Source organism: Somniosus microcephalus, chromosome 19, assembly GCF_052327205.1.
Source record: "Somniosus microcephalus isolate GS21.2 chromosome 19, FLI_Smic_1.0, whole genome shotgun sequence".
NCBI classification, from domain to species: Eukaryota; Metazoa; Chordata; class Chondrichthyes; order Squaliformes; family Somniosidae; genus Somniosus; species Somniosus microcephalus.
In genome coordinates this window covers 14,300,155-14,319,698 of record NC_141005.1, presented here as the reverse complement: position 1 = coordinate 14,319,698, position 19,544 = coordinate 14,300,155, and the positions used below count along the sequence as shown (strand labels likewise).

Sequence of the window (19,544 nt, the reverse complement as noted above, 5' to 3'; positions counted from 1 at the left end):
CCTGGTGTCGTGTGGCTTCTTACATTTGTCCACCCCAGTCCAACTCCGGCATCTCCACACCATGCTAATTATTAACCTGGAAGCTTAAACTTTGAACAAACTGTTATTTCATTCACTGTTTAAAGAGAGTGGATCTGTTAATATTTATTCTTATTGTGACATAATTGATGCGCTATCAATTACTCATAAAAGACTGAGAGTTAGAAGAGTAACTAAAGGCTTTTATTAACAACAGAATGGAGGTCTGCCTCGAGTGGTCGACCGGTCCAGGATACCAAGGGCTGGGGAGCAGTCACCTTTATACTAGGACCTGTGGGAGGAGTCAGCCGAGGCATGTCCAGGCATGTACACAGTGGAATACAAACAGGACAAACAGGAATACAAACAGTGGTTTACCACATAAATCATCACGTGGTTTGCCGTCAGCTTAATATGGCAAACTTGGGTTGCGTCACATTCCAACTGCAAGTTAATGCAGCGAGTGACACAAAGGCAGCCATGATTTCACCGCACTACAGCAACAGGACTGTATTAGTCACAATGATTCTCTGCACAACTTCTCCAGTGTTTCGGGTACTTAGCATGGAACTTGATCCTGGATTTTCAATGTGCGTTCGCCATTCAAAAAGCTTAATCAAGCGTCAGCTTAGCTCAGTTGGTAGCATTCGAAGTCAGACGAAGGTGGCTTCAAGCCCGCACATCGACTTGAGCACATAATCCAGGTTAGCGTTTTAGTGCAGCGCTAAGGGAGTGCTACATTGTCAGAGGCACCATCTTTCAGCTGAGATGTTACAAAGGTATTGCCAGATGTATTTGCCTACGTAAGAATCATTTCATTTCAAAGCAATTTGTTGTGTACAAAGCATTATGGGGCAGTTCTAAAAGCTGTGACAAGCATAAACATGTCTTCTTTTAATTTGACTTTTGAGAAAAATGCCAACATTTTAGGAACAAAATCTGACATCAACCAGTGGCAAGACATTTACCTTGTTGCTGAGCAAGTGAATAGATTAGTAATGCATCTGTTGTAATAATACTTCATATTATTAGCACGGGATATAGAATACTGGGTCAGCTCAAGCAGTTTACAGCGAATATCAAAAATATTTTACTATCATTTAAATCCTAATTCTTACATCCTGTATTGCAAAATGGAGCCCAAGAGATTTGTAAACCTGTTAAAAGTTTGACAAGATGATTTCTACTTCTTCAGTTTACAAATTTAGCAGACTGATGACAAAAAGAGTGAACTTGAAGAGTTTTCAACTTCAAACGCTACACCGTACCGCTCTCATTTTTGTAAGCTTTAAATAGTAATACGTAAACACAAAGGCTGCTTTTAGCGAAGGCAACAAATAAACAGAACTTTCATCTTTTGCACACTGATCATCTCGTCTTGAATTATTGCTGCGTAAAGTTGGATAAAGGAAAGTGGGCACAGTTCTCGTGGGAGAAGAACAATGATGCTACAGGTTGTTGCATTGGCAAGATTAGTCTATGGCCCCATGTCTTCAGTGATGCAAGATTAGAAGTTCCAGCTATTTCAAAAAGGAACTCAAGAGACCTCAAAAGGTTTTCTTGCCCAGGTATGCAAACACCCACACACTGCTAAGTATTATTATCTCACCTCACAGGTAAAGCTAGCCAGGTTTGGGGTGTCCAGACTTTAATGACTACAAAGGAACATAGGAACAAGAGTAGGCCATTCAGCCCCTCGAGCCTCTTCCGCCATTCAGTGAGATCATGGCTGATCTGTGACCTAACTCCATATACCCACCTTTGGCCCATATCCCTTAATACCTTTGGTTAACAAAAAACTATCAATCTCCGATTTAAAATTAACAATTGATCTAGCATCAATTGCCATTTGCAGAAGAGAGTGCCAAACTTCTGCCACCCTTTGTGTGTAGAAGTGTTTCCTAATTTCACTCCTGAAAGGTCTGGCTCTAATTTTTAGACAATGCCCTCTAGTCCTAGAATCCCCAACCAGCGGAAATAGTTTCTATCGACCCTATCTGTTCCCCTTAATATCCCGAAAACTTTGATCAGATCACCCCTTAACCTTCTAAATTCTAGGGAATACAACCCTTGTTTATGTAATCTCTCCTCGTAACTTAACCCTTGGAGTTAGGGGATTATTCTCGTAAACCTACGCTGCACTCCCTCCAAGGCCAATCTATCCTTCCTAAGGTGTGGTGCCCAGAACTGCTCACAGTGCTCCAGGTGTGGTCTAACCAGGGTTTTGTACAGCTGCAGCATAACTTCTACCCCCTTGTATTCTAGTCCTCTAGATATAAAGGCCAGCATTCCATTAGCCGTTTAGATTATTTTCTGTACCTGTTCATGACATTTTAATGATCTATGTACCTAGACCCCCAAGTCTCTTTGGACCTCCACTGTTTTTAGCTTTTAGCCAGTTAGAAAGTACCCAGTTCTATCCTCTTTAGGTCCAAGGTGGATGATCTCATTTGCCTACACTGAAATCCATTTCCCCCAGTTTTGCCCATTCACTTAATCATGAGGCATCATAAAGTTTCCAGTAACTGTCCGGGATATTCCAAAGGGCTAATCCAAGTGACCATGTTGATATCTCCTTTAAAAGCAAACCGCATGCCCTCAACTTATTTTCCAAATGCTTTCTAACACAAACAACTGCCTTTAAAGATCGTGTGTGGCTATCTTCCATAACTACCCTAAATGGAGCCACTTCTGTAAGTGATGCCGCCTGCTGCTTACCTTTAAAGCGGGACCTTTCTCGCTCGCTCTTTCACTGGCTCTTTTCCCTTCTAAACCCAGCTGCACAAAAAGCTCGAGCAAATTGACTAGAAGATCATCCACCAGCTGCTCGCCCTGCAGGTTAGCCGCAATGTTGGCGAGGGCATTGATAATTGCCAGGGAACAGTGCCTGAAACAAAAAGAACCAGAACAGTTTACATCAAAATGCCACATTCATTAGCCCAATTATATACACATTTTATAAAGTGTTTTAAAAAGATTTTGCTTCTCATAGCAAGTTATACATTGAAGTCAATGAATTACAGATATCTCAGGAGCAGAGATTCAGTAATGATGGGCCAAATAACCTGATTCTATTACAGAATCAGGTGCAATATATTAACTATATTCAACATGTGGTGAAGCATATATCTCAAATTGCCAATACCAACAGATTTCATCACTCTGATTTTGAATTTATCCATTAATGAGGCACCAAGAACAATCTTTTCCAAACCTCCAAGCCCACAAAATTCAAACAGAACAAACCAACAATTAAGAACTATTAAGTGCATATAAGACAAGTTGCCATGGTTTCAAGGGTACAATTCACAGGGCTCATGGCCCGTGGGCCTAGGCACTGTTGAACAAAGTGGTAGAACCACGGTCACTTTGACCTCTACCATTGAGACGGGCAGGAACAGCAATGTTGTGGGAATACCGAGACGGGCAGGAACAGCAATGTTGTGGGAATACCATCTCCTCCAAGTCACACACCATCCTGGCTTGTTCCTTCATCATTGCCGGGTCAGTATCTTGGAATTCCCTACCAAACATCACTGTTGTAGCACTGCCACCACAAGGACTACAGCAGTTCAAGGAAAAGGCCGACTGCTACCTACTCAGGGAAACTAGGGCTGGGCAATAAATGTGGCCTTGCCAGCATCACCCACATTCCAAGAAGAGGAGAATCTTTTTTATGCCACGAGTTATGATGATCTGGAATGCGCTGCCTGAAAGGGCGGTGGAAGCAGATTCAACAGTAACTTTCAAAAGAGAATTGGAGAAATACTGGAAGGGGGAAAATTTGCAGGGCAATGGGGAAAGAGCTGGGGGAGTGGGACTAATTGGAGAGCTCTGTCAAAGAGCCGGCACAGGCACGATGGGCCGAATGGCCTCCTTCTGTGCTCTATGATTGTACAAACAAATAACAAATGGCTCTGCAATTATCCAACACTGAGTTTCCAATCTCCATCACAGCATCAGGATAAGGTGCTGAGCAAAGGACAGTACTTCGCAGTGGTTTGCCAGGGGGAGATGATGGTCACCTCAGGTCCTTGGCTCAAGAATGTTCGAGACAAAAAATACAGATGCGGGTCACCTCTCCACATCTTTTGCCGTGGAATGGGGAATGACGCAAAGCTCACAAGAGAGGAGAAATTATTGGCTAACAAGCAGGCTGTTTGGATCTTTAGGTTAATTCAACTTTTCCCAAGTTTTAGTCCAAGTGAGTAAAAATGAAGACTCTCTTTAACAGTGTATGCTTGATGCACTATCAACAACACCAAAGACTACGAGCTGAACTTATACAAAGTAGGCTTTTATTGACTAAGAACTGGAGCATGCCTCTGCTAGTGGATCCATCCTAAGAGCTCCCAGGGGAAGGGTGGCGAGTCACCTTTATACCCGGGCTTAGGGGTGGAGCCAGGGGCGGAGACATGCCCGGACCTGTACAGAGTTAACAGTGGTTTACCACACAGACATGTACAGAGTTAGCAGTGGTTTACCACAATGCTACATCTTTGCATTGATTTCTTTTAAATCTCAATAGGACAAGCTGAATGAAATGGAAAAAATATTTTGTGCACATTGTTTGCAGCAATGCTTCAAACCCTACCTGTAGCCATGATCTTTGTGGTCTTTAGTTGCTGAGTAAACAACTGAACTGGCTTTCACACTGATTTGTTGAAAGAGGTTCCACACTTCTTGGTAAATATATTGCTGTAAAAATGCAACAAGAGTTGGTCAGTCCGTTTCAGCATTCCGACACTAAAACATTGCCCAGGTATGGCACTCGAGGAAGATTACTGACGTCTCTCAAGTCAAGAATGGGACAGGTGAACAGCATCCATTGCGTCCCTTCCAACCACCCACATGTAATTTACCCTGCTCATGGACTCTCCCCAAAGTACTCTCAGGTCAGAGGTCAATAAACACAAGTAAAACTCGGTTAAGGAACAACAAATAATCTTTAAGGCTCGATATGTATGGAAATAAATCAGCATTGATCTCTTTATTGTATTGAAAACTGCCTCTTCTAACTACAGTAAATATACTGTTGAGTGAAGAAGACTACAGACACCATCACCCAATATGTTAAGGATTGTGCAGTTGAGAAGCCAATAGTTCCCACAGCCATCATCTCATCTGAAAGACCTTTTTTGGGAGATGAAGAAGTTGGATATTGGAAAAGTAATAGGACAATGAAATAAAACTAATTTTTTTATTTGGTGTTAAAAATATTTCTGGAGCAGCACTTTTATAATTCATCCCTTAGTTTATGGAGAACAAAAATTACGACATCACATTCAGCTAACAGATCAATCCGAACACAGAAGACAGGCCATCATTGTTATCTTCAACTGTTGGACGAATCAGTTTGCAGAAAAGGGAGCTTCAAAAATTGGTCCACAAAACATCGGTGACTCCACTTCCAATAGTAATCAATTCCCTGTGAAGCACTTGGGGACTCTAAGGATGTGAAAGGCACTATCTAAATCCAAGTTCTTTCTTTCAACTAACGGGACAATCAGATCACAAAAAACAGTTTGGCTTCCACAAAATCTCTGATCAGATTGCAGGAAAGTGACAGATGCAATCTTTTGTAGATAGATGTTGGTTCTCTCCGAACATAGGCTACCATAATTATAAACTAATTTAGAACAGTTCGATGCAAGTTTTTTTAATATTCATTCATGGGATGTGGGCATCACTGGCAAGGCCAGCATTTATTGCCCATCCCTAGCTGCCCTTGAGAAGGTGGTGGTGAGCCGCCTTCTTGAACCGCTGCAGTCCGTGTGGTGAAGGTACTCCCACAGTGCTGTTAGGGAGGGAGTTCCAGGATTTTGACCCAGCGGCGATGAAGGATCGGCGATATACTTCCAAGTCAGGATGGTGTGTGACTTGGAGGTGGTGGTATTCCCATGTGTCCTTCTAGGCGGAAGAGATCGTGGGTTTGGGAGGTGCTGTCGAAGAAACCTTGGCGAGTTGCTGCAGTGCATCTTGTAGATGGTACACACTGCAGCCACGGTATGCCGGTGGTGGAGGGAATAAATGTTTAAGGTGGTGGATTGAGTGCCAATCAAGCGGGCTGCTTTGTCTTGGATGGTGTCGAGCTTCTTGAGTGTTGTTGGAGCTGCACTCATCCAGGCAAGTGGAGAGCTTCAGGCTCACTGTTCCTTATTATTTTTTTTATTTTTTTTTATTTTTTTTTGAGGAGAGGATTTGACATTAGGGGGTGAATTTTCAACTTCACTGCCTGGACAGCACATTGGCAGAGCTGATTACCCACTTGTTAAAGAACCCGCCCAGCTTTCATTTCCATCGATCCGCTCTGACCAGGTTATGAAGTTGAAAATTACCCCCTTAGTTATCCGCAGGGCTGAATGTCAAGAGATTTCAACTAGCGCCCTAACTAGTTTTGAAAACCACCTCCAGTGGTTATTGGACTTGATTTGTAAGTACAGGAAACTTTCGTTTAACCGGAGGTTAAATGTCCGGAAAGCTCTATCTACCGGCAAAATTCAGGAGCCGTTTCCTATAAGTTTTTTTACTTCTCGTTGCTTTTTTTTCCCCCAGTCAGGCTCTGCAAGGTCTAGCTGAAGCTGTTGCTTAGCTACAGAGACGCTTTTAAGCTGCGGCCGACTGTTTTGAAGCTGTTGCTAAGCAACAGGGTTTGTTGATTCACATGGAGCTCAAAAGCTCCGTATGTTTTAACATGGTTTCTACGGCAGTTTTGATGGGACGGCACCGGCTCGGTCCCGTCAGTGCCGGATACCAGAAAGTTTCCTGTAGCTGTGCCACAGTGCAAATTACCGTGAAAAATCACTCCATCTCACTTACATTCCCAGTGATGACCATGCAGCCCAGCTGATCGATGATAAGAACATCCAGTTGGGATGGAGGCTGGCAGAACTTCTGCTGTAGGATTTGCAGAATTGGTTCCATCACCTTTGGGGTGTCTCTCAATGCCACAGCGATGTGGCCGAGGGAACGGATCGTGTGATCAGGAATCAGATGGGCATCCCTGAGAGGAAGAAAACACAAAATAAATCCAACAAGAAGAAACTGAACGGGACTCAACCGATCAATAGTGACTCGGTCATAATAAAATCCTAATGTTCAAACTCATTGAATGGAATAAAAAACAACACACATCATACTCGAATTACCACTCACTTGCAGCGAAAAAGATCAACAGAAATAAACATTCGTAGGAGAGATCGAGTAGACTAGGCCTATATTCCCTAGGGTTTAGAAGAATGAGAGGTGATCCCATTGAAACGTATAAAATTCTTAAGGGGCTTGACAGGGTAGATGCTGCAAGGATGTTTCCCCTGGCTGGGGAGTCTAGAACTAGGGGGCATAGTCTTAGAATAAGGGGTCAGCCATTTACGACTTAGATGAGGAGAAATTTCTTCACTCAAACGGTTGTGAATCTTTGGAATTCTCTACCCCAGAGGGCCGTGGATGCTCAGTCGTTGAGTACATTCAAGACAGAGATCGATAGATGCTTGGATACTAAGGGAATCAAGAGCTATGGGGATAGTGAGGGAAGGTGGAGTTGAGGTAGAAGATCAGCCATGATCTTATTGAATGGTAGAGCAGGCTTGAGGGGCCGAATGGCCGACTCCTGCTCCTAATTCTTATGTTAAGCTCATAAACAGCAGCAGAGCATGCCTTGCACATCAACAGAAACCAGAGCCTCTGGTCACAAGGTAATAGTTTTCTGCACTGATTCGCTTTAATTGCACTTAAGTGTTCACACCAGTTCAGAAACAGGAGAGGGTCACAAGATAAAAATCTATTTTAAAAAGCCACACAACTGTTTACAGTCACGTCCAGGTCAGACAGATTAACTAAGAAACCAGATAAGGCAGTAAAATGAGACTTGACGATTGGCTCACAAGCTGAAAAATTAAACATTCACGTCAAATCTACCAAGAAGATAGTCAACAGCTATTTGCCATGAAATTCCGCTAGTGTTTTAAGGGACGATACGCAAGAGGCAGCGTGTGGGATAAATGCTTAAACAATCCTGTAATCTAATTGTGGTTGTGGCAAAGCATACTTGTAGAATGCAGAGGTCACTGTACAACAACTGAATTGCAATAGGAGCCTCATCACCACAAGAACGGCAATGTTTGAAGACGGCTTCTCGGGGCCAATCGGGAAGGGTGGCAAATGCAACCATGTCAACATCATCCACATCTCGTGAGCAAATTGAAAAGAATTATTCACCCTCCCAGAAATGTTGGTTTATAACTATCCTTAAACCAAACCAGCGAGAGTCAGGGCTTCAGGTCAGGTCAAATCTTTTAACAGCTGGGCTGCAAATGTCAGGTCAGATGGGGGAATTCAGTTCTGTAGGAGTCATGTATTCGATTGCCACTTCAAGTTGGGCCTTATAGGTACAGTTCATTTCAACTTTTACATGCACTGAACGGCAACTTCGGGTTAGGTCGGGGATTTGGATCAGCTCTATAACCCACGGGTCGGTACAACGACAGTTTAGGGCAGGTCAGGTACATTCACGAATCCTGTTGGAACAGGGATGCCAGGCGTCTCGAGTATCTGCCAATTTGAATGAACTCACTGGCCAAAAGTCCCCTCCATTATAACAGATAATCACGGTTGTACTACTACATAAAAACATAAGAAATAGGAGCGGGAGTCGGCCATACGGCCACTCGAGCCTGCTCTGCCATTCAATAAATCATGGCTGATCATCCACCTCAACTCCACTTTCCCGCCCGATCCCCATATTCGATTCCCCTCGAGTCCAAAAATCTATCCATCTCAGCCTTGAATATACTCAACGACTGAGCATCCACAGCCCGCTGGGGTAGAGAATTCCAAAGATTCTCCACCCCGAGTGAAGAAATTCCTCCTCATCTCAGTCTTAAACGGCCGACCCCTTATCCTGAGACTGTGCCCCCTGATTCTCGACTCTCCAGCCAGGGGAAACAACCTCTCAGCATCTACCCTGTCAATCCCCCTCAGAATCTTGTATGTTTCAACGAGATCACCTCTCATTCTTCTAAACTCCAGAGAGTATCGGCCCACTCTACACAATCTCTCCTCATAGGACAGCCCTCTCATCCCAGGGATCAATCTAGTGAACTAGTGATCTATTGATCCAAGCATATGAAGATAAAAAGAAATAAAGACAAAGTCTTGCAGTTGATGCAAGAATTCCTTCAACCTCGGCCAGGATGGAATCTTCTCTAGTAAGATGTTGGATTTTCTTAATCAATACCAAAAACATTCCCTAAACACAACATCCCTATTCTAATACTGAAAATTCAAGCCAGCATGTTTTTTCAGTTATATTTATCATGGAGAGAATGAGTTAAGTATCATATCAACCACTGCAAAATCTTGATTAATTTTCCCTCAAAGAAAAATATTTATAAAGCTTTGCTTCAGTGAAAATATTTTTTCACCAAGTATATTTGCAGATAGTATTCATAAATGGACTTTAGAATTCACAAACAAAAAGCATAGCATTGTTGAAAGTAGATTAAATCTGTAGCCTATAAGCACCCACTTGTTTCCAGATTTTGAGCTAGATGTATATGAAAAAAGGCATATCTAATGGTTTAGCCCATAACTGGAACAATAGATTAGAAGAACTTTGTTGTGTTACTCACTTATCATTCTCTTGGGATATGTACAGACGATTGGCTAGACTGGCTAAGAATGCTTCCACAATCACTGGGTCTGCAACCGATCCCGCCTTAAGGCACCTAAGCAGCAAAATAATACTGTAAGCATAGCAACAACTTTGTTTTAAAATCTGACCCCCAAAATTAAGCCTAACACCAATGTTCCCCCTTTTTAAATTTGGGTGCGCGGTCCCTTTAACAGGCTGCATGGCCCATTCAAAGTTTCTCGCATGCACAAAATTTCACGTTGTAAAAGCCGGTCCCAGGCTGCGCGGGATCAGCAGACAGCTGTGCGGCCGCGCAGCTTAGAGGGAACGTTGCCCAACACACAGGCGTTGAGAACTGTGAATCTATCCAAACACAGCACCCAAGCCTCACTCCCGCCAGAAGCCCAAGTGCTATCACTCGAGACTGAGGTTTAAACTCTTGGCAGTGCCGCACTGTCGGAGGTGTCGTCTTTCGGATGAGACGTTAAACAGAGTCTGCCTTCTCACCCCATTGTACAATTCGGAAAAGAGCAGGGGAGCTCTCCTGGTGTCGTGGCCAAATATGTATCCATCAACCAGCATGGCTAAAAGAAAAAGACAGATTATCTTTATAATGATCCCACTGCAGTTTGTGGGACCTTGTGTGCAAATTGCCTGCTGTGATACCTTACACTAGAACATTGATTATGCTTCAAAAGTATTTCACTGGCTGTGAAACGCTTCAGGATGTCCTGAGATTGTGAAAGGCACTCTCTAAATGCAAGTTCACTTTTTTCCTTCAATTTTCTAGTTCAGAATTCCTAATAGGTAACTCATCTTGCAACTTTATTTTTCCCTCCTTGCAGGAGAGGTGGCGGAGTAGAAAGGAGTGGTAAACAGCAAAGAGATTAAAAAGAAAGACTTGCATTTCTACAGCACCTTTCACGACCTCAGGACGTCCCAAAGCGCTTTACAGCCAATGAAGTACTTTTTGAAGGTAGTCACTGTTGTAATGTAGGAAACGCGGCAGCCAATTGCGCACAGCAAGCTCCCACAAACAGCAATGTGATAATGACCAGATAATGTTTTTTTAGTGATGTTGGTTGAGGGATAAATATGGGCCAGGACACTGGGGAGAACTCCCCTGCTCTTCTTCGGAATAGTGCCACGGGATCTTTTACATCCACCTGAGCGAGCAGACAGGGCCTCGTCCAAAAGATGACACCTCCAATTGTGCAGCACTCTCTCAGCTGGCAGCATTCTTGCATCCGAGTCAGAAATGTGTGGGTTCAAGCCCCACTCTCCAGGGCTTGAGCACATCAACTAGGTGACCATTTCAGTGCAATATTGAGGGAGTGCTGCATTGTTGGGAGGGTTCATCCTTTGGGTCGGACATTAAACCGAGGTCCCACCTGCCTGTTCAGGTGGACATAAAGAATCCCATGGCATTATTCAAAGAGGAGTTTACCTTGCGTCCTGGCCAACATCCCCCCCCACGGCCAACACGACCAAAAACACATTAACTGATTATTCACTTCATTGCTGATTGTGCTGTGCCTGCTTACACAACAGTGACTATATTGCAAATGGAATTCCTTGGCTGCGACGCACTTTGGGACATCTATGGATATAACGGGTGCTATATAAATGCAATTTCTTTCTTTATATAACAATGCTCCTGACGTAAGAAAACTACTAGGCACTTGGTCTGAGGGTTAAACAAAGCTTTAATCAACTGTTTTACAACATGGAGATCTAGTTGTGTCCTTCACTAGTTCCTGTTAAAGAATGTCCTGCGCAAGCTGGGCCCATGCCCGAGTATTTATACTTTCCCTGGACAGCGCCACCAGCAGGCCGCCCAGTATCATTTCATAAGTCATTTCCACAGGAATGACAAGATTCATGTCAGCTCCTGCATAGATAGCTTGGGTTTTTCTTACCTGCAGATGTTGTCTATAGCAATGTCCCTCAGCTGTTCGTACATTGATGGCTGGTTTTTCTTGGAGGAGAAAACAGTTGCCTCCGAGTGCTCATTTGTTACACTGATCTTAATGTCAGCACTTCCTTTAAAAGGAACAGAATTGCATCGTTACAGGAAATACTAACAGGTTAGCACTGTCTTTTATTGTATAAAAGTCTCCTAGGAAATAGAGCATGGGACATGTACATTATTCAGCAAACCTTTTGTACCTTATTGCGACAGACATTTTATTTAATGTTTACTTCAATATTCATCCTAAATTATACAGAATATAGCAAAATGAAGGACCTGTTACAGCAATTTTCACCACTGTGTACTGCATGTTGCTTAGGACATTCTCGGCTGCTTTTCTTCCTCAGCGTTTTCACTAAATGTTTCTGGCAATGAAAATAATTTCCTTCTTGCAATATTTCTTCAAAGTACCAAACCAACTTTTTTTTTGGTAGTGACGATATTCCGTTTATGAAGGCCATTATGACATTTTACAAATTTACAACAGTGTGAGGTAAGCAGCCAGTTACCTGAATTATACTGACTGTGGTATTTGTACACCTTGACGAGAACTGGCGAAGGGATCACCAAAAAATCTCGTAGCGACGTTGTGACAGAATGAACTGCGACAGGGAATCGCTCACACAAATGTCCCAGACCCTGGTCAGATAAAAGAAAATATTTTGAAATGCAAGCAACGCTTACAAATGCATGGTGGCTCCAGCAAGCAAAAACGACTTCAAATAAAAAGTAAACCATTTAAAAATTGATTGCCCTTCAAGCTTCTGCTTTTAGAATCTATGTAACTGACAGTAAAAACTACTGTCTCTAAAAATGGTTTACACCACATTAAAAAAGTGCTTCTGAAGTTTAGCAGTCTGCCAATCCATTAAACATGTTACAACAGCAAAAATGTTTTTTGTGTGATCACTTTGGCAGTGCCAATGTTATAGTGTAATAAATCCTAAATTAAAGATCTTGTAGCAACACACATTTCCTGTCTACAGAACCTTACTTCCTATTGTCACATTGTTATACTTGCGTATCCACATTTCCCATTATAAATTCCTAATCACATTTATAATGGAAACTGTATGTAAATTTGTAACACTGTAATTATACCCACCTGCCAGTGGTGGCGCTGTAGTGCCTCAGTTTTGCATCTATTTGCTCCTCAGCTGTACTGCAGCGAAACCCATACCAAACAACTCTATTTCTCTGCTTTCCAAACTGCCATAATTTTTGCTATTTAACTATAAATATCAAATCATATTACAGGAAACTCTTTGGTATCCGGCACCGACGGGACCGGCGTGTTGCCGGTTGATCAAAAATTCCGGATGACTGAGAGGGTTAGCTACCGAGGCTATTTTTAACAAAGAAAAATAAAAAAATCAAGAAATGTGCAGTATACAGTAATTGGGTACTCACCTACAGAATGTTGTGTTAACTGGATGGTGGAAGATGCTTGATTAAGTACAGTACTGCCAGTTGAGGGTAATGCAATGCAATGACTACCAGCAGCGTGGGAGACACACAGTACCCCTGTAAAATGGCGGATCAGAAGAGACTACCGGCAGCGCGGGAGAGTCAGACTCCTGTTATTGAGGTGTTCGGACTTCGGACAGCGCCAAGAAGCCGAGTAGTGGCAGTTTGGAGAACTACCCCCACTGACTAACTCGGCCGCCACGGGAGACTCGGACTCGGCAACATTGCCGGTTTTCGGAGTGAGAATTTTGCCGTTTATTCCGGCTATTTAGGTGCCATTTAAACGAGTTTCCTGTATATAAGGACAGAGCGCATGGCTTTAAAATGGGGAATTAATTATATCTATGCACCCTGATCCAGATATCACCCACTCTCCACTTCACCTGAAGACTACACATGGTCTTGACTACCCATTTGCACCGCCACAGGAGATCAACTAAAATATTTTAAAAGGTTATGTTGAGAGAAAGATAAGTGAAACTGGAACACTTAAAAAAAAAAAAAAATTTTTTTAAAAAAGCCCACAAAGAAATATATTTTTAGTTAATTAGATTAGTTGCAATGAACATAAATGCTGTATTGATAAAATGGAACATGGATGTAGAAAAATGACTCAAAGCGTTTCAGAGGCACAATCGAAAAATGGATGCCGAGCCAAAGAAAGAGTTAATAGGAGGGATGGCCAAAGAAGTGGGTTTTAAGGAGACTGGAAAAGGAGGCAGAAAGGTTCATGGAGGAAATTTCCAGAGTGTGGGACTTAGGTGGCTGAAGGAACAGCTGCCAAGAAGAGATGGGATGCACCAGAGGCCAGAGTCTGAGGAACAGAGCTTTTAAGGGGTGAGGAGTCGGGGGGGGGGAGGGGGGTTGTAGTGCTAGAGAAAAAGACGAGGACTGAATGTATATTTTCCAAGAAATGGCACCAATCTTACGATGAATTAAGAAACCACTTTCAGACGCTCTGGATGGCTAAGTGGGTAAATAATTGCCTGGTACAGCACTAACCCAAACACAGCAAACGTTCCCAGGTTTAATTCCTGGTTGATTGAGTTAGCAGATCTCAGCTAAGACAGTAGATGGGACATTACAACTGGTCACTGGGCTAGAGGAGTAACGACAGCCAGGGTTCTCACTGCTGCTCGGGATAGACAGGTAACTGTTAATTTCACCTCCCAAAAAAATCATCTCCCATTAACCAGTGCGGGTGGCAGATTTAGAGTATCCCATTGCCTTGAAAAACTTGCCGAAATGGGAAGACAGACTAGTAATAGAAAAGGGAAAAAAATTGTATTTATACAATGTCATTCATGTGCTCAGAATGTCCCAAAGCATTTACACAGCCAATGAGTTACTTTTGAAGTGCAATCACTGTTGTTTTTATTGGCAAACGCAACAGCCAATTTGCACAGCAAGATCCCACAAACAGCAACCGATAAATGACCAGTTAATGTTTTCGTAGCGTTGGTTGAGGAATAAATGTTGGCCAGGATACCAGGAGAACGCTCTCTTTGTCTTGGAAAAGTGCTATAGGATCTTTTACATTCACGTAAACAGGGATACGGTGCCTCGGTTTAACATCTCATCCAAAAGACAGCGCGTCTCTCTCCCTCAGTACTGCACTGAAGTGTCAGCCGAGATTAGGTGCTCAAATCCCTGACGTGCGGCTTTCAACCTTGCGACTCGGGTTTGAGAATGCCACCAACTGAGCCAAGCTGACACTTGATAGAAAAAAACACCGGGGAAATAATAGAATTCCTTTATATTAACTTTTAAAATTTAAACATACCTGCAAACAGCAAATCAGCAGAGGCATGTGCGACAGAATTATTTTGCTGGAGGTCTTGGACTGCAGCTTCTCTGAAAGCTTTGAGCAGAGATTTTCCGCACCTTCATTAAAAGAATTCAGTAAGTTGAACACCTGAAGTAGAATTTGCTCTATTCATACTGTTGTAACTAAAAACATGTCCTAACATAGAAGATAGGAGCAGGAGTAGGCCATTCAGCCTCTCGAGCCTGCTCCGCCATTCAATGAGATCATGGCTGATCGTCCAAAATCAGTATCCTGTCCCTGCCTTCTCCCCATATCCCTTGATCCCTTTAGCCTTAAGAAATATATCCAACTCCTTCTTGAATATATTTAATGAATTGGCCTCAACTGCCTTCTGTGGTAGAGAATTCCACAGGTTCACCACTCTCTGGGTGAAGAAATTCCTCCTCATCTCTGTCCTAAATGGCTTTTACCCCTTATCCTTAGACTGCGACCCCTGGTTCTGGACTCCCCCGCCATCGGGAACATCCTTCCTGCATCTAGTCTGTCCAGTCCTGTTAGAATTTTATAAGTTTCAATGAGATCCCCTCTCATTCTTCTAAACTCCAGCGAGTATAAGCCCAATCGACCCAATCTCTCCTCATACATCATTCCTGCCATCCCAGGTATCCTGTACTTCATGTTACTATCATACTTTTCCACTCATTACTCAAGTACTGTATTACAGTATCCATAAATTGCATTGAAAAATCTGTATCTTTAAAATGCCAATAAATTACCAAACAATTCCAGAAGTTCACATAGCTGTGAACTGTTAAAGCTGTGGATATCAGTAAATTGTTCACTAAATCTAATTGCATCTAAAATAAAAGGTATGCAAATTAAAAGATACTACTCTTAATATATTCGTATAAAATAAATTTTCAGTAAGTCCATGAAAGTGCAATTCAACCTGTCTCATCAAAAAGGCAGATAGAAAAAGATTTGCATTTTTACAGCGCCTTGCACGACCACCGGACGTCCCAAAGCGCTTTACAGCCAATGAAGTACTTTTGAAGTGGAGTCACTGTTGTAATGTGGGAATGTAGATCGTGCCAAACAAACAAAATATTCTCTTTCACGTTAAAAACAGGTCAAAATGCACAACTACCAAGTGCTCCGCAGTGACTCAGTTGGTTAAGTGCGCTGCCTGGTGTGGTGCTGAGCCGGGTGCAGCGCTGAGCTGGGTGCAGTGCTGAGCCGGGTGCAGCGTTAGCTGGTCTCAGACGAGGCAGCAGTAAATGTGCTACAATCAGGATTTCCTTCCTGCTGATGCTTATCCAATGACCCCTGCTAGAAAGTAGCAGACACAATATATCTTAGCTGCGACTCCCCTCCACAGCTGAATGGCTTACCCACACTTAGGCCAGAATTTTTACCTGGAGACCCGCTGTTAGGGGGGCGGGGAGAGAGATCGAGTGTGGGAAACTCAGAAGGTCGGGTTTCCCCCTCAGGCTTTGGAGTTTTAACTCCTCAGTGTGCGCGTGACGTCACGGGCAGGTTCCCCGGCCGGAAATCAGCCTGAGTGACAGGCTGGCTTCCAGTCGGGCAAGGAACGCCAGACAAGAGGCCGCAACAAACAGGTTGGTGCAGGGGCCGACCCTTGGGCGGTGGTGGTGGTGATGGGGGGGTGGGGGCGGGTCTGATCTCTGACCCCAGGGGGGAGGGGGAGCTGATGGTGGGGGAATGCTTGGGGGCTGGGAGAAAGCTCCTCCTGGCCCACAAGGAATGCTCCCCAAGGCTGTCCTCATCTCACTGCAGCTGCTGGGAATCCAGAGGCCCAGGAACCCCAGCCGGCTACAGTTAAACCTGCAAAGCAGGTTAAATCCGAGACTTCCAGCCTCAAAGTGCGAACCCACCTCCTGGGAGTGGGTTGGCTACCCATCTTGCCTCTGTTAAAACCGGAAGTGGGTGGGTTGGGGAGAGGACTCAGATTTTTAACACCTTAAGCTCCTACCCGACCCCAACCTACCCATTTTTTAGGGTTAAAATTCCCCCCTTAGTGTCTAGAATCACACGTGAAGAACAGCCAATTTGGTCGAGGTATTGAAGGGCTACCTTCATGGAAATGTACCCAGGAAGGGGAGTCGTTTGAGGAGAGGAAAGTATAAAAAGAACCACTGATATCTAGAAATTCAAGGAGCTATAGAAATACTTAACCTTCTGTGGCCACAACACAAAGCCTGGCCTATATTTCCAACTTGATTAAACCACTCAAATAGAAAAAAAGGAATCAGTACAGTACAGAAAATGAACATTAGATTTCTAGACGCCACCAAGTGTTCTCTACCTTGCTCGTCCTTAACAGCCCACACCATTAAATCCACACAAGCTGCATTCGCTTGACACCTGAGTTTCAGAGGGTTAAACTCATGATGGAAATACTCCATATCATGCAAGATCTTCTGCAGTTCAGACTGGCTACTGTTGAACTGCTCGAGCACAAAATCGTGAACCTCCTTCACAAATGCAGTCTGTAGATCTGGAAGGACAAAAGTGATGTATGCTGACAGCACATCAAAGAAAGCGATTTCATCGACTCAGTTTAACCAAGCTCTTAAAAACACATTTTCTTCCATTGACAGCAATACTCTACTGTTGGACAGGAATGTACAAAAGGTCCTGATATCCGTGTGGGTTGCTCAAAATTTATGCTGAGTGACAAACATGTCAATTTCTCTTTAATTTTTACCTCTACCTTTCTCCCTCTAAAACAGCCATACAAAAATTCATTGTTATTTACATCCTTCCACTTATTTGAATGCTATAAACAAACTGTGCCTTATGGTAAGTAACCTAACAAGATCCTACTGTTGCAACTCAAAGATTAATTCTAAATTTGGTCCTGCTGAATAATAAGAATGTGGCGTTGTTCACACATCGTAAATTCTGGGTGATCAATGTGCAAATTCCTGTTTTATATTGCAGCATTCACTGGTTACGTTTCAGATAACGAGGTAGGCTCGCTTGTGTAACAACACAGAACTTTCGCAAGCTATTCTAAACTGCGAGAACAAGCTTGTACGATTTTATCACTGCCATCTGAATCCAGAGATACATCAAGTCCTTGAAACATGCTGCAGTCTGGATTATCCTTCATGAGCAGTGGATCACACCTGCATTGCTTGTAGTTAGGCAGGCTGCATATGGTTTTATCACAAAAGGCGGCGTTATATCATGTAACGCAATGTATTGTCCTGATACGGTGGAGTTGCGTTTAATGTGGAGAGAAGGAAGGAAAGTGCCTGCATTTATATAGCGCCTTTCCCAACCTCAGGACATCCCAAAGTGCTTCAATACAATAAAGTGTTTTTTTGAAGTGTAGTCACTGTTGTAATGCAGGAAACACGGCAGTCAATTTGCGCACAGCAAGGTCCCACAAACAGCAATGAGATAATGACTAGATAACAACAAAAAATACTGTGGATGCTGGAAATCTGAAAAAACAAACAGAAAATGCTGGAAATAGTCAGCAGGTCAGGCAGCATCTGTGGAGAGAGAAACAGAGTTAACGTTTCAGATCGATGGCGTTTCATCAGAGTCGCTGTTGAAAGATCATCAACCTGCAACGCTCACTGTGTTTCTCTCTCCACAGATGCTACCTGGCCTGACTATTTCCAACATTTTCTGTTTTTATTTAATGACTAGATAATCTGTTTGGGTTTTGTTGGTTGAAAGTCTAATTTCTCTAAATCGTCACACCATGAGGTTAATTACAGGCTCATTACACTGCAATGACTGGAAGGGAAGGGTGCTGTCACAGGTTAAAGTACCCACGTTGTAAAACAGCATATTCTTTGATTCACAAGCAACGCCATGCAGAAAAATCAGCCAATATAAAATAAATAGTACATCTCATTTTAACATCTCCCTTGGAATTCAAGAAGAACAAATTGCACAGGGAATTAATTATAAGTTGATCCTGCGCCTCAGAATCCAGATCATAGGCTCTCTGGAGGATGGGGTAGGGTTCTAGGGTCCTGCACTCTTTTTGCTGCAGGGCTGGGAGTCTGTGGAGCAAATATTTTTTGCTGGCATTCTTTTAACGTTGGGGTGGAAATGGTAACCGTCCTCCAAGCCCACATCCTTTGCCTTTCCTTAACCCTCGGAGGGACTAACTCAGCCCAATCACTAGAGTGAAGCAAACTCCACCCCATCTAATTGTATAATAGGCATTGATTGCCACAAAATAGCACAGCAAACAGGCCGATTACAAGCAGAAGTTCCAGAAAGACACTTGCGTACTCGTTCAAGTCAGTATCCCAAGGACACTCAATTCCTGGGCTGTAACAAAATCTTAATAAATACCACTGGCAAGAGAAGCTTACCTTTCATGTGATATAACGTGTCTCTCAACATTTTAAACACCACCACATAGAGAGGATCACTGAAGTTTCGATAGTAGAGATCCAAATTAGCATTTGCCTAAATATCAAAATAAATATAAAGATTATTGTGATGTGCATTTCAGAAAATCAAACATGTTTGGATTCTATTCAGCTAGAATCTTTGAAAATCCAATGTTTCCAGTCAGGATTCTGTCCACAAAATAATTAGCAGCAGAGGTTACATTTTCAAATGAACTGAAGATACTGTGAAATAACAACAGAAAATGCTGGAAAAACTCAGCAGGTCTGGCAACATCCGTGGAG

General features: G+C 43.0%; 1 protein-coding gene across 2 annotated transcripts in view; it reads right to left on the bottom strand.

Moving 5' to 3' along the window:
- The window catches only part of pi4kab (phosphatidylinositol 4-kinase, catalytic, alpha b), a 173,243-nt gene that overhangs the window by 126,603 nt on the left and 27,096 nt on the right, over positions 1-19,544 (bottom strand). For both annotated transcript variants that reach the window (XM_086012001.1, XM_086012002.1), the window contains exons 10-18: positions 19,221-19,317; positions 17,183-17,374; positions 14,872-14,972; positions 12,131-12,260; positions 11,569-11,692; positions 9,648-9,743; positions 6,838-7,021; positions 4,613-4,716; positions 2,737-2,905 (exon numbers count right to left, since the gene is read on the bottom strand). In XM_086012001.1, the coding sequence (XP_085868127.1) occupies positions 2,737-2,905; positions 4,613-4,716; positions 6,838-7,021; positions 9,648-9,743; positions 11,569-11,692; positions 12,131-12,260; positions 14,872-14,972; positions 17,183-17,374; positions 19,221-19,317 (1,197 nt within the window). The remainder of the gene's footprint in view (positions 1-2,736; positions 2,906-4,612; positions 4,717-6,837; positions 7,022-9,647; positions 9,744-11,568; positions 11,693-12,130; positions 12,261-14,871; positions 14,973-17,182; positions 17,375-19,220; positions 19,318-19,544) is intronic.